The 26912-nt window shown below is 35.9% G+C and overlaps 1 protein-coding gene across 1 annotated transcript; it reads left to right on the top strand.

The window, feature by feature from the left end:
• The first annotated feature begins 481 nt into the window (after positions 1 to 481).
• On the top strand, positions 482 to 10393 carry LOC145982726 (ATP-binding cassette sub-family C member 4-like). The gene is made up of 3 exons (XM_083116087.1): positions 482 to 572; positions 6255 to 6365; positions 9936 to 10393. The coding sequence occupies exons 1-3, from the start codon at positions 510 to 512 to the stop codon at positions 9981 to 9983; spliced, it is 222 nt and encodes a 73-aa protein (XP_082972213.1). The 5' UTR covers positions 482 to 509; the 3' UTR covers positions 9984 to 10393.
• Positions 10394 to 26912: the final 16519 nt, after the last annotated feature.

The raw sequence follows: 26912 nt of genomic DNA, 5'->3' as shown, positions 1-26912 counted from the left end.
TTGAACCCGGATCTCCCGCATGGTTGTCAGACACTCTACCGACCAGACCACCGCAGCCCCTTGGATGAGTTCCATACTTTGATTATTTTAATTTATTGTATTGTATTTATGGATTTTCTTCACACTTAAAATGTCTCACCTCGTTGACCAGACAATTATTTCATAACAAAGAAACAAAAAATGCTCCCAGAATTTGTTAAAAATCGAATGACTAAAAAGTGATATTGTTCTATTGCTTTCGTAAATACTGTATTTATGTAGATCTCTACTACTTAATAGTAGTAGTGGCATTAGTAGTATTATTAGTAGTAATTCAGCTAATTAATTAATTATAAGTATTATTAATGGTAATGTGTATTTGGAGAAAGTTTTAGAAATAATACCCCCCCCCCTTGATAAAATCCTGCGTATGCTACTGTACCCGTCAAATTTGTGCCCACAGACACTTCAAAACCACAAGGCAGAACTCCCCTGTGACGGCCTGTCCATTGGAAACAAATTCTCTATGAATGATACCCATGGTGTCAAATAACATGATGAGCATCGTCTTGATACCTACAGGACTTCTGCAGGTAAAAGTTATTGCGTTTTAGGGACCCTTGGCTGTTCCACACCTAAGTCTGGTACTTTGCTAATGGCTCATATTGGAAACAACACGTTTTGTCACCGGTCACTATAGTTTTCAGGAAATTGAGATCCTTGTCTGCAGCCCTAATCAGGTCTCGGCAATGTTGAACCATTTGGTTTTTCTGGTCATTTCTGAAATGGTGACCTAGGGTAGTGTCGCTCGGGTTACTGTCACTCTTAAGAGGATCCTTCCCAGGCCCATAGCCAGGAATTCTTAGTAGGGGGGAGGGGCAAAGTCAATTCTTGAGGAGGCAATTTTTTAATATATTGTGTCACATTGGCAGATATAGTGGGGTACACAGGAGGACATGTTGCCCCCCCCCCACACACACACAAAGCAATTATTAACCAGAAAGGGATGATATCGTGAAACTTCAAGGAACAAAATAACATTGAACATCAAATATCAATAAAATTTAAGATAAATAGGCTAATCCGGACTGTATCCATTTGAAATTTAAATGTGCTGCCCCCGAAAATCGAATCAGATACTACTAGATTGCAGGTCGATAATGTTAATAGACGATTAAGACGTACCAACTTTATAATTCATGCTTCATAATGTTTCCCTCTAGTTTCCAGTATGCAAGATTTTTACGCATAAATTAATCTAACAAGAATTCAATAACACCAATGTGTTGTGTTAAGCAATAAAAATCGAATAAAGTGAATAATAATGGTTACATATTATCTACACTTTGATGAATACTGTAAAAATTTGTAATGTACAACATTTGTTACGTTTTTTGTACATTAAAACATGGTGGGTCTCTTAGGACTACCATGGATCCTATTTGCGGTAAACTTTCCGTTTCCGGAAAACGGATTTCTTAAAATTTACAGGAGAAATTACTTACCGAATGCAGTTTCTTTAGACTTGTGGGAATTCGGGGAAGTCTTTTTTCGCATCGTTCATTGAATTTTGTTGGTAAATCATGTAGTTTTTGATATAAATGTGTAACCGATGCCCGAAAGTTGTTGCATCCATTTCCTTCCAGCCGGATGTTGCCTGTGTGTGATGACGTAATCCCGGTCAATCCCGGTCAGTGTTTCCAAACACGTGTTTTTGTAACTGAAGAAGGTACGTTTCCGCAAATGGTTTCTGGGGCTATGTGTCAATGGTTAGTGGGGCTATGTGTCAATGGTTCGTGGGGCTATGTGTCAATGGTTTGTGGGGCTATGTGAGAATGGTGTGTGGGGTTACGTATATATTTGTGGGTGGAGTGGGATGGAAACACTGCATGCCAACTACGGTAGTGAAACTGTGACCGCCATTTAGCATGTTACCGTAGGGGAAAAGAAACGAAGAAATCTTACTTCATAAGATGAAAATATAGATTATTTCCGTGAAAAAAGTGAAATGCCACCTTCAGCAATGATTCTCAATGCATAATACGTAAGTAGGAATATGGAAAGTGACATAAATAGCGAGTTTCAGGCATTTTCCGGATACTGAAAGTTTACCTTCTATGCTTCAAAGGGGAGACTCTTACATCACTACAGAAAATGTTAGTTTACTGGTTACGTTAACCAATTTGCAAAATATTGTGTGAATTGTATTACTTTATTGTTGAAAACACATTTCTTTGACACCCGACAAACAAATGGGAACCCCTTGATTGATCAATGACTTCTTGGATTACGGTCTCATTCAAATATTGAAGTTACATAGAGGGGAATTTTGTATCCTCTTTACATTATGAAAAATATGTTCCTTAATGGCTATAATATGAAATCAACTATACAGTGTACAAGGAGCCTCCTTCACCTTACTCCATCCTCCCTGCGTGAGGTCTCATTGGTGCCTGTCACCACCAAACTGTACAAACCCCAAATATCAGGTTTTTATTATACTGATACTGATTTCTGAGTCACAGAATAGCTTAAGATGAGTAAAATTAGGAAAATCCACTCCACAGCAGAAGAGTTGACAGAATATTTTGGCAAAACTTAGGTTATAAAAAGGCAAAGTTTCGTGTATATAGCACCGTGCCATGAAGACACATTTAGGGGATGCGAAAATAGATCCCCACACATTCTCAACCTTGGCAAAATTGAAGATGATGTGATCAGCACCATGCTCCGGCAGCCTTTACTCTCCAAGGTTGCACCCAGGTACCCATTGATTTGAGGCTGGATGAGCCTCAGAGCTATTTTATGCGGGACAAGACCGGAAAAATTCCGATCTTAGATCACCCACCTCAGGAATTGAACCTGGGTCTCCCATGTGACATTCAAACCCCGTATCGACTTTTTTTATTTTTTAAAGGAATACCCCTAAGAGGTAGTATGCTCTGTTATTCACTTTTTCTCAGGTTGTCATTTTTTACTACATTTTCTGTTTTTCCAATGTTAGGACAAACACAAACATCCATGTCCAAACCGGGACCTCTGGCAACGCAGCATCGTTTTCTTGAACCTATATACGCAGGGCAATTTTGACAATGTAGAGAACATCAAGGCGAACAACTTTTCTTATATTTGCTCGTCCAGTTCTTGTTTCGATGCTACAATACAAGCCATCAAAAAATGGCATCATCTGCCATTCTTAATGTATGCAATCCCGATTAGCTTCACGGTTGCAATTGGCATTTATTTTTACTGCTGCTTAAAATTCTAAAAGCAATAGAATGCTATGGAAATTATAGCATGCCAATAGTAAGTCATCAGTTACCCTTTCCTTTATAAAATGCATTTATCATAACACACACCCATGTTGCTTAACATATTTGATGCGTTTGCATAAGATAAATAATTTACAAGATTTGAAATTGATACAAAGTGTACTAGGAAAGTTTTGCAAAATGAAACATCTCGCTACGTCAACAGCATCTTAACAGGCGATGAAACGTGGCTTTACCTCAGAAAAAAACTGGGTTTTTGATGAAGTAAAGAAGAGAATGGTGGCCGCCTTTACTGTAAGGGGAGTTGTGGAGTACATGGTGCTATTAACACAGAAGACCCTCACCGCAAAGTTGTACACTGAGGAGTGCCTGGCCAGAGTAGTTCAAGCTCTCAAAACACTCGTCCACGCTCAAAGGCAGATGCTTAGTTTTACCACCATGACAACGCTCCTGAGCACCGCTCCAAAGTTTGCATCGAGTATTTGGCACGTACGGGGCTGAAAGTGCTGGAGCATTCTCCCTATGGTGCAGACCTCGCTCCATGCGACTCTGCACTGTTTCCTCATGTCGATAGCAGGCTAAAAGGAATTGATTTCCCAATGAAGAGAACCTTCTAAGGGCATGGGATGACGAGTGTACCAACTTCACTGAGGAAATATGGAAGAGTTGGTTCAACAAATGGTTTTGAAGGATGAAGAAGTGATGAAAGTGTATTGCAAAACTTTCCTAGAACCTTTTGTATTTATACTCCAAAATATACCTGGTGTAACCCATATCTAGGGTCACCAGACGTCTGGATTTTCCCGGACATGTCCTACATCTTAACCTTATGTCCGGTGTCTGGAAGGAATTTGAAAATTATCATAAATGTCCTACATTTTGAGCGTCACATAATATTAATTAGAAAAATATGTATTTCAGTTGATCAAAGAGAAATCATGCAAGTTACAAGTCTATGGACTGCTCTCCCAAATCCAATAGTGAAATTTATTTTGATCCAGTCATTGCCCGAAAAGAAGAGAAACGTTTATCCCACTGGAGCAAGAACAGAAGGAAGTATTGAACAAAGTTTTGGGGTTACATTCTGTTCAGTGTCTAAACAAGTTTCTTGCCTTGTGGTTTATACTGATGAAAGAAGGTATTTCCCATTCTTATTCAATGAATTGTAAAGCAGAGGGTATAGAGAACAAAGTAATTGAACTAAAAATTATCCCAGATGAAACTTCCATAACAATTTCAAGTTACAGTAATTGCTGAATATTTCTTTGCCATTCCAGGCCATAATGAAAAACTTGAGAGAGTACTTTCATTAGCATCAGCATCATGGACTCATGAGAGAAATAATTATTTCCTAAAAGTCTGTAAAAAGTTTGGTACTGGTTTAGTATAATTTCAAAAAGTTTTACTGTTCAGTCTCTCATAAATTTATTTTGACTAAACCTGAAAATTTGATGAAACTTGACTCCTCTGAAAAGTAACAGTTAAAACATGGTTTAGGAAGAGAGGTATTGTTTAGTATTGATTACAAGTTTGGAAATTTTGCATTTAAGAATCCATTAAGAATTCATATTTTTTTAAAGCTGAAAAGTGTCAATTTTAATTTACTTCCTAACATGTTGTACAATGTGTATTGTTTATTGCGAATGTTTTGTGTCCTACATTTTGACTTAAAGTCCTACATTTTGGGTCATTGTGTCCTACTTTGCCCTTATAGGGATCTGGTAACCCTACCCATATCACACCACAATTTTATTGCTTTCTAACAGAAATAATAAACACTATCACATTTTCGTCATGTTTGATAACTGACCCAGTAATCTGTCCTACATCTTTCACTAGCCGATACAATGCACTGCGATGACAGGGTTGTGCAAACTCCAGCCTAGGCATGGGTGTTGTTCGTGAGTGTCCCTAAATCAATGTTATATCATCACTCGTTCTCATCATCGTGATTAACTAGAAGTGGCAGAAAAGAGACGTTAAGTAAGAAAAATCAAATATCCACTCTCTCTCTCTCTCTCTCTCTCTCTCTCTCTCTCTCTCTCTCTCTCTCTCTCTCTCTCTCTCTCTCCTTACCACATGCATCACTATTACCAAAAGGTATATGTGAGATACAAAAAAAATGAGCATTTGAAACTTCATAAAAATCCAAGAAAACATATCCAAGCACATTACACACCTTTAATAATAGAAGACCATTCAGAATTTCCCAACTGTTCTAGATCCTGAAAATCTGGAAATCATTCTCAAGAAATCTCGATCTGGAAAGGATTTTTTTTCCCAATTCTGTTATGACAGTACGGAATCCAACACACCTTCCTTAATAAATCACCAAATCAATGAGTGTCTTTGTTGTGTTGCTAGAGCAATATAGGATATAAGAATAGTGAGAATTCTGGATTAGAATGTGTTCTATATTTTCATAGTAGGCAGTTGCCCCTCCTGTCCCCCCTCTAGCTACGGGCCTGATCCTTCCCCAACGTTCAAATTTACCAGCAAGAGAGAGAAAACATCAGAGTAATTAAAGAAGGGGTGTTTTTACAAATCATGAAATATGTAAATGCACTAAGACATCAGTCGGGAAAATTATGTGACACACTGTATTTTCATCAGATTTCTAATATTAATATCTAATTCTCTCCACTTTGTAATCCTTTTCAAAGGTATTGCCTGTAGCCCCCAGGTCCCCTAAATCTGGGCTTGCTTGCACATGCATGCGTGCATGGTACAACATATTGGGAACTTTTTCAGCACCTTGAAGTATGCTGACAGTACATTATGATACATTAGAAAATTAGAAAGCTGATAATTATTCTTACATGATTCAAATTTCATAGCATTTTTTTAATCCACAACCATATCTTGAAATTATTTTTAAAAACATTCCTATTGTGAAGAAAGGATTTCACAAGTTACAAATTTCTTTAACACTGCTCAAAAGCAGTTGTATCAAGCTATTCCTTACACATTTGCACATAACACCACCTTCTCTCTTTCATGAAGGAATATGATCATCCCTACAACCTTCTCCAAAACGAAAAAGGCTGTTTTCATAACTTGGTTCAACAGACAGGATGGGCTGTGGTAGTGCAGTTACGCAAAGCAGCTGAACAGGCAAGTTTAGTAGATATCACATATTCCATAAATAGCATAAGTCTTAATACAGTGTATGCACAAAGAATTTGCTTAATTTGTGTTGGCATCAGTATATTTCACTCACTTTTCCAGGTTAGACACTCACGTTACATTCGAAAGCATTTCACATTACCTACCAACTGTGTCGACCTCTATACAGGAGTGGTGAGCACAACATGCCATGATGTTTGGAACTCCAAGCTCTAATTCCAGCCTGGACATGATGTTCTTTGTGAGTGTCCTATCATCAATTTCATCATATCATCACTCATGCTCAGCCAAAAGCGGCAGAAAACCAAAGTCAAATCAATCAATCAATTAATGAATCAGCATTACCACTAACTGGCTACAATGCAGCAGCCTTAGCCTAAACCATGGACAGAAGTGTGCATGCGCCAACTGGACTTGTTCAGTGTCAAAATAGGGGTGGCGGCAGAAATCACACACACAAAAAAAAGGATTAGCTTCTGTTTGAAGCCGTTCATAGTTCTGGGGGTAGAAATATGGCGGAGATGCACATTAGAGCTTGTTAAGTTTTCATTTTTGTGAAGAAATTATTTGTACTCAATTGTAGAGTGTAATATGTAGTTATATACTTCTTAGTAAACTTAAAAATTACAATCTTGTGTGATGCAATGACTCACAATCTTGAAAATAGTTTTTACAAGTAGAAATTATGAAGGTATGCTCGCTGCAATGATAATATCACCCTATCTACGAAATTTTTGGCATAAAGTTGATCCATATAAAAAGGCTCACAATTCCGGTCTGGTACATGGAGGTCTGTGGCAGCAATGGCATTTTGGGAAGTTAAGGGTTCTGTGAAAAACCATTGAATCGCAAGAAGTTTCAAACGCAGGCACAGTAAGTAGAGATATGACTAATGTGATGTGATAACTTTATTTAAATATTGAGCTCAAATTATCAGGATTGTATTCATTAGTAATATCTGTTTCACGACGAAATGTGTTTGTTACAGACAACAACATGGCAGCAATCTGACTTTCTCGGTTAATTGAATGTGCAACAAAATGTCACCGTTTTCTTCGATCCACTTCGAAATTGTTTATTATTACAAATTGTAAGATCAATATAAATCACAAATACACTACAGCTAGCGATAATAAACAATACAAGCAAATCTAACTAATTTAGAGGAGTACTATTAGTCTTCTTAAACCCAAAGGTTCATGGCTGCAGCAACACAGGCCTTCCATCTGTCCCTATTTTGAGCAAGATCTATATACTCTTTTCCATCCCTACCGATTTCCTTTAGGTCTATCTCAACGTTGTCCCTCCATCTTCATCTTGGCCTTGCTACAGGTCTCTTACCATCAGGTTTCCCAACAAGAATCCTGTAAACTCCTCTTTCCTCTCCCATTCACGCCACATGGCCTGCCCACCTAAGTCTTCTTGATTTAATTATTCTAATAATATCTGGACTTGAATACACATTATGTACTTCTAAATTATGTAACCTTCTCCACTCACCTGTCTCCTCATCCCTTTTAGGTCCAAATATTTTCCTAAGGAAATCTATGTAAACAAAATATCACACAGTAGTTTGGCTGGTGCTTCTAACTGCTTCCTCTCTTGCGTTTGGAATAGACCTTTCCAGCTAGTTCTGTGTTACCTCGCTGGACTGTATATCAATGGTAGTTGTAGCAGAAATAAATTATTTAAATCAGACTGAGTCAATATCCACTTTGAACCAATACCGATAATTGTAACAAATCAAAGTCGTGCAGAATATTTACAAATTTCAATATACAGGGTGTTTTCATGACCATGTTACAGACTTTTGGTGATGATAGAGGGGGGGGACAAAAGCACCAACATGAGATAACTCATTCAGAAGTTATAAGCCAACCATTGTGACGAGAAGGGTATGTAACCCTACAAAAGGATAGGGGAAGTAACTTCCACGAAAGGCCCTGGAGAAGGTGTGACATTACTCTCAAAACTGAGGCACGAGTGTTACAAATGCAGTCTGTCTTTAAACGTTGACATGTGAGCACAAGAACAGTGAAGTGGAGTACACACTTGAGGAACTGGCAGATATGGTGTTTGTTTATGGACAAGCAAACAGAAACAGCAGGGAAGCAGAAAGGTTGTATCGGACCATGTATCACAGGGAAGGTATCCAGCTCACACCATGTTTTCCAGACTCTTCCAACATTTACGTTACCATTTTTTAAGACCATTTTATCATCACATGGGCTATTTGGGATTGGTCCTACAGGTAAAGTGGGATCAGGCCCACTCTGCTAATTTAGTATCCCAGAAGAAGGGATTATGTGCAACCTTCTCCTACCTTCTAACAACGGTTTTGATTTATAATTCTTGACTGGTGCATTTCCAGACTATTCATATTCATAATTTATTTCTCAAGATATATAATTTATTCACACAATCAATTTCTCCCCATCAAATTGATGCAAAAAGAAAGGAAATTATGTATTTGCATAAGGGCATGATAAACAAATACCATATCTGCCAGTTTCTCTCTATTCCTTTGTGGAGATTGCATACCCTTCTCATCACAATAGTTTTGACTTAGACCTTCTAAAAAAGGCATTTCTGGACAGAGGTTCCTTATCTCATATTGGTGCCTTTATACCCATCCATTCATCATCCTTGAAAGTCTGCAACATGGTAATGGAAACACCCTGTATTAACAAGAATTATTTCACCGTGCACAAGCTTTCCATTGAAACAATGCAGCATATCATCTAGCAGAGTTCTGCTTTAAAATATTCATAATTTATTTCTCAAGATATATAATTTATTCACACAATCAATTTCTCCCCATCAAATTGATGCAAAAAGAAAGGAAATTATGTATTTGCATAAGGGCATGCAGAAGAGTTGCATGGCATTTTTCCAGACCCTGCAAATCACTCAGATGAAAATATTACCGAGTATTGGTGATTAAATTCCAATTGATACTTTCCGATATCGATACCATGGTATCACTTGATATCTATATCAGCTCAGCCCTAATTTAAACATAGTAGCAATCTTTGCCTCCCACTTTCATATTAATGACTAGTTGATTGATTTGATTTATTTTACTTCACATTTCTGCCACTTTTGGCTAATCGTGAAGATGAGTGATGATATGATGAAATGAAGAGAAACACAAAGAACGCACATGCCCTTGGTGGGATTCGAACCCAGAATGCCTGGCATTGTAGCACACTAGCCACCCCTGCAGAGAGGCCAGCTTTCATATTGAATCTCAATATTTTTGCAAAATATATAAAATAGAGACTTTGTAATAAAACTTACTAAATTATTCTGAAAAACAGTACATTGCTATGATGTCCGAGTACTGATACCAACATTGTAAGTAATGATACAGGGCTCACATTCATTTCTCCAAAAACAATTTCTCCGAGGAACCCTGCAAAGTGGCAACACTCCAGCTTTAACAATTTCCATTTCTATTAGCAACTGGTATATGAATAATTACATGAAGTTTCTAGTTATATTATTATTTTAAATATTTTTTTATTGTTAAACAATAGTGTATATTTTATTTTTCAGAGCTATAAGGAAAGAGAAGAAATGACTCGCTTGGAAACAAGGATGTGAAGTTCCTGATGATAAGAGACTGAGCCTTCAGTTACTGGCAATAGTGTGGCAATAAACAAACAACAATATTACATTTAGGAATCACTGAATAATACTTTAAGTAAATGAAGTAGGGACAGATTAATCTGTACTCTCATCAGCTGAAGTAGGCCTATCAGTAGAGGCACATGTTATTGGCAAATATAAAAGCCAAATTTCGGTACAACAACCGAGTCAATTTCGGATTCAAAAGCAGTAAATAAAATAAAATTTTGCTGTTATAGTGGTGAAAAAGCGGTACATAAAATGTCATTTTGGTTTTAAAAATGTAAATATAATCCCAAATTTGATTTAAAAATTGCATCTATTACACAAAATAAACATATTCCTACTAATAGCTCATTTATGTCATTACCAGAATATTACGTTTATTCCTGTATAAAGGGGCCCATATTCGCTTCTCAAATATTAGCAGCAGAATGAATTATATTTTTGTGAATTACATAACTCGCAGGATAATTCAAACTTTAGAAAGTAAAGAAACTTTAAATTTCATGTTTAAGAGTCTATTTCGCATCATTTCGTGACAAAACAGGGTAGAAACATGCTCCTCAAACCTTTCAGAAACATGAAAAATTAACATTACAATGTGTTATTTCATATTTCATGTTTTCATCAAAAACGAAATATGTCTGCCTCTACCTATCGTGGCCACGGTGGCTCAGTCGGTAATGTGACTGACTACCATGCTAAAGGTCCTGGGTTCAATCCCCCGGTCGGTTCAAATCCGGGAACTTTTCTAACGATGGAAGCGGCCCCGGCGCCCACCCAGAGTCGAATAACATGGGTACCTGGGGGAAACCCTGGGGGGGTAAAGGCGGTCAGGGGCGTGATGCTGACCGCATCACCCCCACTCACGACCGGATCAAGAAAGTGTGGGGCGTTACCCCCACACCCCTATACGCCTTCATGGCATGGTGCTATGCACAGGGGAGCACTTTACTTTTTTTTACCTACCTACCAGTAAAATTGTCAGTAAATTTACCAAACTAGCCTTCAATTTAGTACAAAATTTTGCCCTTTTGGTATTATTTTTATGGATATAAATATGTGAGACATATGTCATAAAGAAAATGTCCAAGTATGCAGTTTCATCTTAAAAAGCAAAAACTATTTGAACTAACTAGTTCAATATCCTAATTGGGGATGTGATGTTAATGAACCATTCATCTTCTTCCAAGAATATTTTCTACCTGGACAACTGGCACATCAACAAGTGTAACAGATGAACCTTCTTCTCTATTATGGAATATTACAATGAAAATTTTTCGTTAAATATGGTGGTTACACTTTTGTACATAGGTACTACAATGATTCTCACTAACTAAGCATACTTTGCTACTTTTCTTTTTATGAACAGAGATGTGAATGTTTGTTTCATATTTTGTATGACAACAAGATGATAATAAACAACTAAGGTCTGGACAGATATAAATTATGGATACTTTAAATCAGTGGTCGAAGTAGTGCACTACTATAGCTAACTACAAAATTTGTAGCTGTAGCAGCACTACATTTTGAAAATTGTAGCTGTAGCAAAGCTACAATATTCCTGTACCATGTAGCAAAAATGTCGCTACAGCTATATTTCTTATCAGCATTTTGAGGTAAACCTTTTAGGTGGCGACAGTGTTTAGTAAAGCCATAGTAGCTCAGTCATTAGGGTGTCTGACTACCATGCAAGAGACCCGGGTTCGATCCCTGGCAGGGGAGAACCGGGATTTTTTCCACCTGTTCAAGTGGCTCACCCAGCATCATATAAAGTGGGTACCTGGAGGAAACTATTGGGGGTAAAGGCTATGACGATGGAATGTGATGAAAAGAGAAGAAAGTGAGACTAAATATCGAGAAGACAATTCAGTCTAATCTCTCTCAACTAATCATTCACCTTGATAAATGTCCTCGGTTAAATATGAAGTCTTGATTGGCACATCATTTTATGTATATACCTGTCAAAAATTCAAATCAATGTTATAGCTCAGTAGGAAGCTAAGGATATATGTTGAAAAGGAATACCAGCTTATATATGCTGATGAATAGTGTTTATATAATATAAAATAAATATTTTTATAATTATTATATATGATAAAAAAACTAGAAATAACAAAAGTTACAAGAGCATCAAATTATGCATTTGTCTACAAGAACATATGAGGTAGAGTAAGTCTTTTTCTTAATATTTGGGCATGCGTCAGTTCTACATCTGAGTATACTCAATATGTCAATTCCTACAACCAGGTTTACAAGATGGCTTCCATTCTTCGATTTTTAAAACTCCACATATGGTTAATTCACATCCAAAATGCAGAACATATTTCTCTCTCTTTGTCTTATTTCTCAAAACATTCATTTGAGGTAATGCATTATTCATGTACTAGCTTGATAATGCAGATGCAAGCAGATAATAATTTCCTGCTTCCAATTTTTAAACTTGGCACTTTTCACAAGTTCCAAACCTTTTTTAAAGATTATGCCATTATAAAAGCATTTTCAAGCTTCTGTTATCAACAACATGTCTCTATATAGTATGAACAAACTATTAAAGATTAACTTGTAAAGTATAATCTTTCAAAATATCCAGATTTATACAAATATCAATCCTTCACCAATAGCCACATTTTCACTTATCTTCGATCCATCCCGAGATCCCACAAAGTCACAGACAACTAGTATTAGAGCAACTAGTTCAAGCCAGATTTTTAAGTATGAGTTATCTTCAATTGTTTTTGTTTTATATTTTTGTCCATAAGTGCTTAACAGCTTGAATGTTTGTGTAGTAAAGTACATATTTGCTCTGTTACTTCAATTTTACTATGTATATCACAATATACTTATCTAATGATTACAATTACCATTTTTTGAATGTTGATACAAAATACCAAGCATGACATCATATTATACATTGAACAATTTTAAAGGGTTGACCTTTGTATATAAACCTTGATGCCAATGCAAATGTACATAATTTCAATAAATTTAATTATAAATTTGAATGTATCATATATTTCTTGTCTGAAAGAACACATATGATTTAAAATATTTGTTTTTGATTTTGTCAGTCAAAAATAACTGTTATGAATATGAATTCAAAATATTGCACAATTTGATAATTTTGTCATTATATACAAATTGGCTCTTTTAAACATCATATTTAATAAAATTAGTTTAAATAGTAATTTCGGACATTTAATTTCATTATATGAATAAATTTTGAGTAATCATATGACTAAATTATTATAGATACTGCACAAATGTGGAACTTTGAACTTAGCCTAACCATTTTCATATGTTGTTATGACAATGTATTATTTTTATTGTCATGCTGGCGCTCAACAAGGGACAAACCCACAACAGATCTGAGCACTACTGAGACTTTTAACATATAATAATTAATATAATGCCTCTATATTTACAATCTGTTTTCATGTTCAGCATTATAATCAATTGAGTGTAACTGAATATTTGTTTTCCAACAATACAACAAGAACTTGTTCATCATGAACCAATACAGTACAACTATGCATAATGAATTTTTAGTACATAATAATATTGAAAAAATGAAATTCAAGTTCGACATACCAACAATTATTATCTAGTGAAGTACCACATGAACCATTTTTACATAAACAATGTACCTACATAACATTATTATTTATTATCAACCCATGAAGCACCATTCAGAACTTCATTCTCAACCTGAGAGCATAATTTCTATATTAATCTTTATTAACCAAAAAATATATTAATTATAAGTTTCTACATGTTGAGTAAGTAACCTCTGATCCAACTAAGTTTCCCATTGGGAATTCATCCATTTATCTGGTAAGATCAGCTAACAAGACAAAAATCTAAGTCCCTGCATCGAGAAGAAAACATCCTCAGATTTACGGAGTGCTGAATATAAGATTTCTTATGAATATAAGATCGCAAATGAATTCATGCAAGAAATGTATAAATTATGATGTGCACACAAAAATTATAAATCATAAATAACTGTTGTTCCTGAACTCGCAGCGTCATGGCTCGAATTTCCTATTCAGCCCTTTGTGAACACATTTTGGAGCCATAATGCATTCTAGCATTTTTAAAGGAAACAACTACTTGACTGAAGCTTGGATCAACACGTGAATTTCTTTGCTCTTTGTCAAGTTCATTCCTATTTGAGCCTACAATTCAATTCTTGGAATCTTTGTGCTCTAGTAAATATTTTTCAAGCCAAAGCTAAATCTTAGCATTCAAAATTATTATGCACATGCCATCACATTATATTATACATTTTTTGCACTCCAAAATACAAATAACAAAGAATATTTGTTATATCAAATTTTTCCACCGTTCAACACAACTAAGGATCAAGAAATATGAATGAGGACCAATGTCAGATCATGAAGATCAACTTAATGCAAACTCTACAGAGGAATACTTCATACCTGAACTAATGTTTCAGACTCAAGGAAAGAAGCATGAAAAGTGAGAAAATTTTGACATTAACAGCCGACAAAAGAAAAATTATGCACGAAGTACTGTGACTCACAGTACCACCTTTAACCAACAGCGTAAGGTAAGAACTCAACCAACCAACCCTCCTGGGTATGGTTGTGAAATGAAGCAGTATCTTTTGTCCTTCAAAACAACAAAATAAACAACGTGTTAGCATAAGCAATTTCATAATGCCAAAATTAATATACAAAGAATGAAAATGTAAAGAACTGAGGTCTTATATACCACCCTTGACACTCAGTCAATAAGAAACTCCCAACGAACCAACCCTTATCGCTTACTTCATCTTACATCTTCACTACAGAAATATCTGTTTCCTTTGAAGATCTGACAAGTATGTCATCTTCCTTGCATCCTTGCAACAATCTCTTTATTAGCTCCTCATGTGACTCGTTGCAGTTTTGCAAAATTTCTAGCCATTTATACCTTTTGGCATTAGAACACTTCCACATTTTGATGTGTTCAATGGCCACATGACTCACAGGATTACCAGTGTTGCATTCTAACAATGTAACTGTTGAATCATCATGATTCTCAACACACAAATAAGGTCCTTCAAACAAGAAGCAGTATTTCTTAATGGGATTATTTTCTAAATCTTTATGTCTGTTTCTAACAAACAACAAATCACCAACTGATATGGAAACTTTATCTTGTTGTTTTTGGGTGATTTGTTTTGTTTTCTTACTTCTTGCCTCAAAACTTTTTAGATGTGCCATGTGAATTTTATTATCCCATGACATTACTTCATCTTCAGTGATATTATTGAATATGCTCATGTTAGGATCCATATTTAATCACAGTTCTATAGGGGCATAACCTGTTTGAGATGAAATTGCATTATTTAAACAATGAAGGGCAACATTAACCTTTTCAGGCCATAGTGTATGACTATCCTGACACAAAACTCTCATTAAGAGGTTAAGCTCTGCATGATATCTCTCAACCATATTGGAGGACGGATGATATGGAGGAGTGAACACTAACATGATGCCTAAGTGTTTCATTTTATCTGCAAACTGATGAGATCTGAATTGAGGTCCATTGTCGGCAATCAATTTTTCAGGAATACCCAAATGGACAAAATAACAATTGATAAGCTTTTTGATGACTGTATTTGCATTACTGTTGACAATATGATAAGCCAACAAGTACCGACTTGCAGCATCCAACACTGTCAACAAAAATCTCTCCCGCTTAGAACCCATGATGAATGGACCTTGCAAATCCACAAAAAGGACTTTTCCAGGTTTACTGGTTAGGTGTATTTTAACTAAATGTTTTGCAGGATGTTTATTGGGTTTTGACCTGACACACATATCGCAATCAGCAACATATTGTTTTATATCTTTAAACATGTTTTCCCATCGGAAATTTCTATATATTTGTGCCATTGTCCGAGATGCACCGAAATGACCATTCTCATCATGAAACTTGATGAGCATATTACCAATTAAGGAGGCAGGTAAGCATATCCTTAACTTTTCTGGTCTGTGAAAATCCCTGACACATAATATGTTCTCCCTGAGACAATATTGTTTCCGCCAATTATCAGTATCAACATCTCCAGAGAGATAGGAAATGATCTCATTCAATTCGATATCATTTCTCTGTGCATTCGCAAGTTCCTTACAGTCACACAAAGGTTGCAGCATTAATTCCAACTCGGAGTAGTTGACATGATAATGCATGTCCAACTGCCAAGGAAAAGATCGACTTAGCAAATCAGCGATTACATTTTCCTTGCCTTTGCAATATTGAACATCAAATGAATACATCTGTAACTGGATGAACCAGCGAGTGAGACGAGCATTCCACATGTGGGCAGTTTCCAACCACGTGAGGGCTTTATGATCTGTAATAATGACAAAATGTCTCCCTTTTAGTATAGAAGCAAATTTGTCTATAGTATATAGGATCGCCAACACCTCCATTTCAGTAGATGTATAAGATTTCTCATAATCTTTTAACAATCTGCTGACAAATCCAAGAGGCTTGAACCCTCCTTCTATGATCTGGAAACAATAACCTGCTACTCCAATAATCGAAGCATCAGTTTGAACAAAGAAATTAAGTTCAAAATCGGGAAATGCAAGCATTACTTGTTCAGCAATTTTTTCCTTCAAAAGCTGAAATGCTTCAGATGCCTCTTTATTACAACACCATTTTTGTTTAGCTTTGAGAAGCTCATACATGGGTTGGGCAAACATTGCATAATTTTTTATGTATTTACTAATCCAATTTAAGGAACCTAATATTTTTTGCAATTGTTTAATTGAGCTAGGTTCTGGTAACTCTATTATAGACTTGACAAAAACTGGATCTTTATGATACCCTTCTGGGGTAATGATGTGACCCAAAAACTTTATCTCCCTGCAGCAAAATTTACATTTCTCTATTTTAAGGGTCATGCCTGCTTTCAGTAGACAATTAAACACACTTTCAACATGTGTCATATGAGAATCAAAGTCTTTGGATCTTATAATGATATCATCCACATACACCACTGCAAAATCCTTACAATCAGCCAAAACTCTATTCAGTGCATCTACAAAGACAGCGGTGCCATTCACTGATCCAAATACAACACGTTTAAAGTGATATAACACGCCTTCGAATGAAAATGCTGTGTATTTTCTACTTTGTTCATCCAAAGCAATTTGCCAAAAGGCATTCCCTAAATCTATAGATGATAAATAATTACAACCTTGAAACTGTACTAATAACTCATCTATTTTTACGGGATGAATTTGCATCAACTTTACATGCTTATTTATCCCTTTTAGATCAACACACATTCTTATCCCTCCACCTGGCTTAGATACAACCAATAGAGGGGATAAGTATTCAGAGTTGGACAATTCAATCACGTCCCATTCCAACATGGTGTTGATCTGTTTTCTAACTTCTTCCCGGTATGCAAATGGAATAGGATAGTTTCGACCTACCACGGGTTTGTCTGTATCCAGTTCCATTGTGTGCACATAATTTTTACATAAACCTGGTTTAATGGAAAACAATTTTATATATTTATACAATATATTTAAAAATTTCTGTTTTTCAACTACCGACAACATCTCAGTTTGATCCAACTTACCAGAAATTTTTAATATTGTTTCATCACCCACCTTATTACCCTCAGAACGTGACACAAAAGAACATTCATAATAATGATCCACATCTACAGTATTTTCCAATGGAACGAAACGGGCAAGTACATCATATTTATCATTATCACATACAAGTGCCTTCTTAGAGAAATCTAAGGTACCTTGCAATGCATATAGAATGTCTAAGCCCAAGATCATATCCACCTGCAGATTCTGAACCACTAAAAATTGTACCAACAAACTTTGCAAACCAATAACAATCATAAGCCTAGTTAAACCTAAAACTTTCTTCTTTTTAGAGCCTGTAAAATACACTAGTCTAATGTTTTTAGTACTCAATAATCTTGGCCTACTGGCTGTATTAATCCTAGTGTCTAGTTTTAATATTATTTTAAGTTTGTGATTTCTAGTTTTCCCAATAAAGGTAATTAACATTGAAAAATCGTATTTTTTGCCTACTTTTACAAAACTGATCAAAGTGTGCAACCTATAAATATTAACCAATCTTCTTGAAATTTGGCATATATATATATCTTTAACATCACTGAGACTCGGGGTGTAAGCAAAGTCTGCAAAGATTTTACATTTTATTTTTTGCCTTACAAAATGAAACACCCTAATGTTCCTGAGCATAGTATTTTCATCATATGAGTTTTTGACTGAAAGAGTTTTCTTACTCCTTGGGGGCCACTTTTCTTAGCCTACAAGGTTTGTACAACTGACAAATCTATCTGAATGTTTGCAGTAGTGGCGATTGGGTGCCAACATTTGAGGGGAAAGGACAATATACTTTTTCTTGGTAGAATAAAGAGGGCATAGTGCTGGGGACAAAATGTGGTGGGGGAACTGCATCCCCTACATTGCGTTTTTTCCTAATCGCAGCCTCTGAATGTTTTGATTAAAATGCATCTGACTACCTTGCGAGAGACCCAGGTTCAATCCCCGACGGGTGAGAACCGGGATTATTTTCCACCTGTTCAAGCAGCTCCAGCACCCACCCAGTGTTGTATAAAGTGGGTACCTGGAGGAAACTCTGGGGGTAAAGGCAGCCAGGGGCGTGGTGCTGATCACATCACCACCACCTTCGGCCGTAATCAAGAAAGTGTGGGCCCCTAACTCCATACCCCCTATACGCCTTCATGGCATGGTGCAGAGCACAGGGGAGCACTTTAATTTTTTTTACCTTTTTATTAGGAATGATTTAAACACACACGGAAAACCAATTCTTTGTTCATTGTCCATGAAGTATTCCTAGGTTATGAAAGGCTATTTTGACAAAATATCACTCATAAGTAATAAAGAAGTAAGATTGAAAAATCTGTTGAGAATTGAAGAGATTATTAGCTAAGTTGCTATTCGTTTTCTGAACTGTCATGTTACTCATGCGGGAGTAGCAATACACATATGGTTACATGAACATATTTTTTGAGGTAACAAAATGAATTAGGACAGAAGGAATTCATCGAAGTTGATCACCGTACCAGGAATAATTCATCTATTTTTCATAGATGGTTTGGGTTGTATGGGGTAACCATTTCGAACACACTAAAATGTTAACCTCTATCCTGTGCAGCATACCCTGGAAACTTTATTATTTCAGTGCAATGAGTCCCTGTCACCTAAAACCACTGTCAAAATAATAATTTATGAGCATTTGTATTTTGAGTGTCAGCATGTGTTTGTTTTCGCCCCTTTGTTACTTTCATCTAATCCCCATTGAACCTTATCGTCGTCATTATCAAAATTAGCAGAAAAATTACTTAAAATAAGACAAATCATCCACAACTTACTCTTCCAAAAATGGAGTTTCATGAGTTCATACCTCTTCGAAAGTTCAGGTGGTAGTTTCAATTGCACAGTGTTTCATTAGTGGATTAAGGCAGCTAATTCAGTGAATAATAACATTGTTTCCGAAAGTCTCAAATATTTGCCTCAGGCAATACACCCTCTTCAAATCTTCTGTGGTGATAAAATAACACGTTTGCTGCGAGTTTTTTCTGTATATTTTTTCCTCAATGTCATAACGCTGTCGCATTATAATGAAGAGGCTCTGTGTTCGACTCCCCCCTCCTCTGGTGGAAGCACAATGCACACTGGTTCGGACTACACGTTAAACTGTAGGTCTAGTCCCAATTAGACTATCTGAGCATAAAAGTGGGCTTAAAAAGAAACTAAATCAAATGTCTTCTGGATACTTCGTGACATAACTTTTTTTTACTTCAGCTGCATCTACAGATTCTGTTGACATTTTCGGCTGATTCATGTGGCCAAAATTTATGTGTGGGATGAAGATTTCTAAATAGATAATTCTTTGGTTTTTTCCATACATAACTGGTTTATCAAAATATATTCACTTCGGTATTGTAGTGATTATTGTGATTCCTTCTTATTAGTAGAACAAAATTAAAGTTGATATTTTGCATACCATATTGATATTTGAAGATAACAGTTATATAAAAATTGTAATGAAATAAAGAAAGGGACACTTCTGGAATTTCAATGCAGAGCTAATTAGAACTATACTATACTTTCTAGCATACTTAAACCTGAAGGTGTATAGCTCCAGCAACACAAGCCTTTTGTCTGTCCCTATTGACGGCAAGATCATCAAATCCTTCCCATCCTTACCTTTTTCTTTTAGGTCCATCTCAATGTTATCCTTCCATCTTCATGTTTGCCTTCCTACTGCTCTCTTACCATCAGGTGTGCCAACAAGAATCATGCAGTGGCGAAGGGTCGTAAGGGGCCCGGAGGCCGGGCCTACCTTAATATAATTGGCAATTACGGATTATTTTATTACTTATAATTTCATTAAACGATGCCTTAATGCAAGAAAACTGAAATTCTAGGCCTTAAGATAATATCCACAAATTTCCATCCCTTCCAGAGACTATATTGTCGCATGTTGAGCCACTTCTTCAAGGGCCTCATCTGGTCCCATAAAATACTATGTGATTCGTGCAGGAAAGCATAATTTCAGGGGCACGTTTGCCTGGAATGGACACAGTGAGTCCGGTCTCACGCAGTGATGCCAACCCTAGCACAATTGAGCTAATTGTAGTACAATTTGAACTTCATTGGCACCTAGCACCCTGTGTTTGGAATAATGGTAAAATATAGCACCATCTATAAACATGGGAGGTAGGTAAATTGAATTCAGAGGAATATATTTTGAAAAAAATAAATTTAAATAAAATCACAAATCTTATTTGTTTCAATCAAAAGGTAGCATGCCAATCCAGCTACATCTGGTCCACCGTCTTCTTTTCATATTTTCTCTTATCTTTCCTTACTTAGCTCACGAGGAACATTTTATTGAAGGAAATTGCTAGAAAGTTGGGGTTATAGATAAAACAAGCCGCTGCCTTTTGTAGTCGTCGAATTTTCTCAAACTTTTTCAAACGTTATATTGAACCAATTATATTGGTTAAACTATTGTAAGTAATTTAATGGAGGAAATTACCAATATTGTTTAACTAATCAAAAACGCATGTTCACATCACAACTGCCCCCAAAATAGATGCATAAAATGAACTTAAAACCTAAGTCCTTCGAGCACAATTTAGTTGCATTTAGCAAAATTTAAGAGTTTAATCAGCACACTTTTCCTGATTTGGAGGTTGGCAACGCTGGACACACTGTACAAACTGGGCTTCACATCTGTTTCTTGTCCAGAGCAGGGTGTCCAATGAGGGGGAAGGGAAGTGAGGGTAGAATGGCAAGGAGAACTTGTTCCGAGGGCGGAAAAAATGTTTCTATCCCAGTGTTCTGCATTTTCGTTAGTTTCTTGATTTACTCTTATTGCGTTGTTGTTTTTTGTTATATTTTATCTTGTTTTTTCTTTTCGCTCATTTATTTTTTATTGTTCTTTACTTCGCTTTTTGTGCCACTTTTGGCTAATTTGCGAAGATGGGGAAGAGAGTTGATATGATGAAATTGACCAGAAATACCCATGCGCAGGCTGAGATTCAAACCCAAGACCCCTGGTGCTGTAACGTGATGTGCTAACCACTCCGCCAGGGGGATTTTATTGTTGTGAGCGTGAAGTGAGAAAGCGGAAGGCATTGCTCTGAAATGCTACAAAAAAAAGCATAAAAGCCTATTACCTGGCATAGGAAGAAAGAAGGAACATCGGAGTATTGAGGACTGCCACTCGAATGACATCTAAAGCATCAATTCACAATAAAATGAAGAAATACGATTTATGAGTTAGTACACATCAAGGGTTACTATTCAGGTACATTGATAGATGCAAGAATATGTTGTTACATTTTCAAAAATAACTTTAAAGGTTATATTTTTTATATTTTAAAAAAGTCGCACCCATAACAACTCAAACTCATATGCCTGTGCCTACCTACCCTTCCAGCGACACCACTCTTCGCCACTGGAATTGTGTAAACTATTCTTTCCTCTGCCATTCGAGTAAAATGGCCTCCCCATTTAAGTCTTCTTGATTAAATTATTCTAATAATAATTAAAATGTCGAAATAATTTATTGTGCTGCTGGAGGAAGTAACGCTAATATGATGTTTTTATTTGCTTCTTTGGAGATTATTTTAACAATACCCAGGCTGGCATTTATATACGTATGTGGAGGCCCGGAGCTTACAGCACCAAGACCTCACTCCAATCCCCTCTACCCAGTTTCAGTTAAAACTTCTCGCCAAGTTACATGGTGTGGTTTGTTATTGTATTTTTGACCACATCCGAAGTACCTAATTTTTTCATTATGTGGTACTTTTCAAAGCAGTCTTTTTCAGTGAAGGCCCGGAGCTGCAGTCCTCAAGTTCACCCTAATCTTGATCATACACTGCGTAATGTTGAGCCTCCTAAGCCTACCTACTAGCTGCTTTTAATCATAGAAGTATTTATTTCATCACACTTTTTGTTTCAATAGCTTTAGTTATTACTTTCACTTTCTAATGACAAAATTGGCTTTTTATGGGTTGATAATATGTGAACATTTCTAGCAGAGATAATATTCACAAGTAAAATATGCATGTTATGAACACCAGAATATACTTATTTATTCAATCATTCATAAATCCCCCAAGTATATTTGCTTATTGAATTTGATTGGGTGGGTAATAGGGTGCCACAGGAATTTTGGGTGGGCACTTCCCCACCCATGCCCGCTCCTGTCGCCGTCTCTGACGATATCTTTAAATTATAATATAATAGATGGGCATACAACATATTATATTGATAATTCAAAAATCATTGATAAAATTTTCCTTGCTTTGATAAGTATGGCTTACATTGAATAGCTTCTTTGGGCATTATTTACATGACAGCTTTTCTGATTGGTTGACGAGAAGATTGAAAGGATGTGCAAGGGCAAAACATCTGTCCTGTAAGTCGTACATTATATTTTCAGCACAATTTCTCAACAAACGCACATAAAGTAAAGTAACACAGTGCAATTGTTAATTAGGCTTGGCTACCTACGAGATGTTCAAATAATTATTTTCACGGGTGATGTTTCAACTTGAAAGCTAAAAAGATCTTATTTTGCTCTCAATATTCAATGAAGCAATACTTACAAACTGAGTTCCAATTGTGTATTGGTTTTTGAAAGTTGCATACGTGATGATGCAGAAGGCGAGTGTGGAAGTAAGGCCAGAGGTGCAACCACGATTTTTTGTCTGGAGGGGGCAAGTACCAGGATAAACATAGTAATAATAATAATAATAGTAATAATAATAACATTAATAATGACATTATTATTATTATTACTAGTGGTAGTAGTAGTATCAAAGTATTATCTGTGCTAGAGCATTTGTTTGGAACAAACGATTTGAAATATTTTTTCAACACCAGCAATTTTACATTAGCTAATAATGGAGAAGAAGCACAGAAACTGTATTTTTGAATGGCAAAAAATGAATGACAAATGCATTCCGAAGATATTTTTTTTGTACATATAACATGTATAACTTTCATGTACAATATATGTTTTACACATATACAACATGGAGCGACATAAAATAAGAAAATGCATATATGCAAGATGCTAACACTAAATTATGTACGTATTCAAAATTTATTCAGTACATATATACAAAACATATTATTTAAATACATTACATTACAGAAAACGGTTATATTGCAAGCGAAGTGAGGAAGAATATTTTTAGATCCAATTTTTGCAGTTGAAAACAATATTGATGTAATAAGGACAAGATAATATCACAGGGCGCCAAGGCATTCTCTCTTTCACAACTTTTTTTAATTTAGATCATTTGGTGCCCATGGCCGACTCCCGCCGCCCCTTAGCTAAGGCTCTGAACTTGACGAGACTGAGATAGGTAGGTATTGCTAACGAAGCGAGCAAGAAAATTTTACAAAATGTATTTTTATTTGTATAAAATTTGAAATAGAAGGGGCCAATTGCTCCTATGTGCCACCTGCAGGTGCCCTTGGCCATCAATGTTTGCCCCTACTAGAATTGACTTCCATCGAAGGTGTGTGGGGCAATGCCCCCTGCCCCTCCTGTGATTGTGCCACTGAGTAAGTCCATAATTTGGAGGAACAAATTGAATCAATCCTGCTGTAGCAACTTGTTTTTGGGAAACGATTGTTACTTTATTCAAGGCTATTATCTTCTATTATTATTGCACGTGGCAAGAGCACAAACAGGGTGATTTGTGCTCATTCTACCGGCATTCAGGAAAAGATGTGTATAAGTAAAAAATTGACCCATTTGTTTCAAGCTTCCGTGTACACTAATGAAGCAAGTTCCATTCTGTCCTCTTAAAGGCGTCATAGCGTGCACAGGATCATGGAACAAAATCTGGAACCTCGGGAATGGCGTACCTAATAAAGGTACCTTTTATCGGTATGATCAATGGGATTTTCCTGAATAAAAACAGCAATAACAGAAATAGTGGATTAAAGTTTATCAATATTCCATAAAGGAGGTCCAAAATACATGATAATTTGTGAAAAAGTTCACTAATGTTTTGATAACTCTTGGAAATGGTAAACTCAATTTGCTGGTCCATGGGACCATGTGACGCTCTTGTGTTACTATCTGGCACCATGCCTGTTACTGGTTAATTGCATTTTGTGAATGCATATAATTTGCATACTACACCAACAAAATTATGAGCCAATTTGCTATGTCCCCCAGTCATGTACACTTTCAGCATAATGAGGTGGTTCCAAGTTTTACATCAAGCATTCAAAATGGCTGCCAATTACAAGGTCTAGTTCAATATCAGCACCAACATTTTCCCTGCAGGAAGTCAATTCGAAGTAATTCACATCAGTAGCATACGCAGGATTTTATCAGAGGTGGGGGGTTATTTCTAAAGCTTTCTCCAAGTTCACATTACCATTGTTTTATTATACTTTAATTAAATAATAATGCTCATAATTAATTAATTAGTTGAATTATTACTAATAATACTACTACTACCACTACTACTATTAAGTAGTAGAGATGTACATAAATATAGTATTTATGAAAGCAATAGAACAAAATTACTTTCTAGTCATTCGATTTTCAACAAATTCAGGGAGCATTTTTTGTTTACTTGTTATGAAATAATTGTCTAGTGAATGAGGTGAGACATTTTAAGTGAGAAGAAAATCCATAAAAACAAGAAAATATATTAAAATAAATCGAAATGATCAAAGTATGAAACTCATCCAAGGAGCTGTGGTGGTATGGTAGAGCATCTGACAACCACGCGGAAGATCAAGGTTCAATTCCCGGAATTGGTTGGAATTTTTTCAGCTTTGTCCCCTCATAAATCTCCCCAATAATTCACAACTGTATTATCTCACTGTTCTTACCAACAAAACATTTTACAATAGTTAAGCTTATTGTCGTTTGAATAATTGTCTAGTCAACGAGGTAAAACATTTTAAAGAGAGACATTCAGAAATGTAAATGTGCCACAGTAAACAATGGGAAGGCAGACTGGTGACTGTATTCTTGTCCATCTAGCCTTTGTCTATACATTTGCCGCTTACAACAAACTAAGAACTTTCGTTAGTTAGTTCTTATTGTTCACACACAAACAAAATACATGTACATTGAACATTGTTGCAGCTGAGATACAAAACAACTTTTTTCCTCTTTATCATGTATTGTTTCAAAGAACTTATTTAATGAAACACTTGGGTTCAAACATTTTTATATTAACTCCATAACACATGTATAAAAAATCAACAACCAGTAACTATAACAACAATAATATATATAGCTGTTTCAGCCCATGGCTTCATAACTTAAACTAATATATAACAATATTCCCCTTGGTTACAAAAATGAAACATAATAATAACAATAATCTTAACATTTCTAATCTGGTTCATATCTGCAAGGTGGTTTATGTATCCTTTGCAGACCTTCGTGGAAATGATGCTGCTGCAGTGGACTCTTGTTTCGAACATCCTGGCTTCTCCAGACCCTGCATACCTCCTTGTCTCTGCTGCTCCATTTCTTCATTGTGAGCCACAGAAGGTAATTCCATATAGTCCAAGTTAGCAAATTGATTTTGCTCACCACCAAACTCTTCAGTACATCGTGTCGAGCGTTCACCATTACCATATCTTCCACTCTCGTTCCTTCTAGAAATCCCTGGCTTCAAAAATGAAAAATGAACATTTCTTGTGTAATTGTCCCTCTTAACTTTGAAAATTGAGAGCGATAATTGTCCTACTATCTCGCCTTTTTCATACTGCTTTCTTTCTGGACAATAATAATATACTCCAGATCCTTTCTTATAATGCTCTGCCTCATAAATAACCCTTGTTCTATCATTATCAATTAATTTATTGGCGTTTACTTTGTATGAAAATAAAATTTCATTTGGTGATTTCCCCATAATCACATTTACAGTATTGTTGTGATAGAACAACATTCTCTTTAAGAATTTATCCACAGAAGCATTTCGTCTGTTGACGTTGCCTTTTGTTATCTCTCCTGTTAAAGTCATGTACCTTTTGATGATTTGTACATGCCTTTCAACTTCTCCATTTGCACATGGTCTATACGGTGGACTGTGAATTAATTTTATTCCATGATTGATACAAAATCTCTGGAAATCCCTGCTGGCAAATGGAGGGCCACCATCAGAACATATGGTATTTGGTATTCCAAATATGGAAAAATGATTTGTCAACTTCTCAACAGTTTCTTCAGCCGTTAAATGAACAACTTGCCAAACATTTACGTATTTACTAAATGCATCCACTAAAATAAGAAATGTATATCCATGGAACAAAAAATGATCTATGTGTACTCTGTGAAATGGTTAATTTTCAG

This window comes from Lepisma saccharinum, unplaced genomic scaffold (genome assembly GCF_977018435.1).
Source record: "Lepisma saccharinum unplaced genomic scaffold, izLepSacc3.1 HAP1_SCAFFOLD_375, whole genome shotgun sequence".
NCBI lineage: Eukaryota > Metazoa > Arthropoda > Insecta > Zygentoma > Lepismatidae > Lepisma > Lepisma saccharinum.
Note: the sequence above shows the minus strand (reverse complement) of the source record. Positions and strands in the feature narration are given on the sequence as shown.

Excerpts from the sequence above, each read along its gene's own strand:
- LOC145982726 (XM_083116087.1), top strand. The coding sequence starts at position 510 with ATGATACCCATGGTGTCAAATAACATGATGAGCATCGTCTTGATACCT. Across the intron at positions 573-6,254 it reads TACCTACAGGACTTCTGCAG|GAATATGATCATCCCTACAA; the intron begins GTAAAAGTTATT and ends TCTTTCATGAAG. Across the intron at positions 6,366-9,935 it reads TACGCAAAGCAGCTGAACAG|AGCTATAAGGAAAGAGAAGA; the intron begins GCAAGTTTAGTA and ends TTTATTTTTCAG.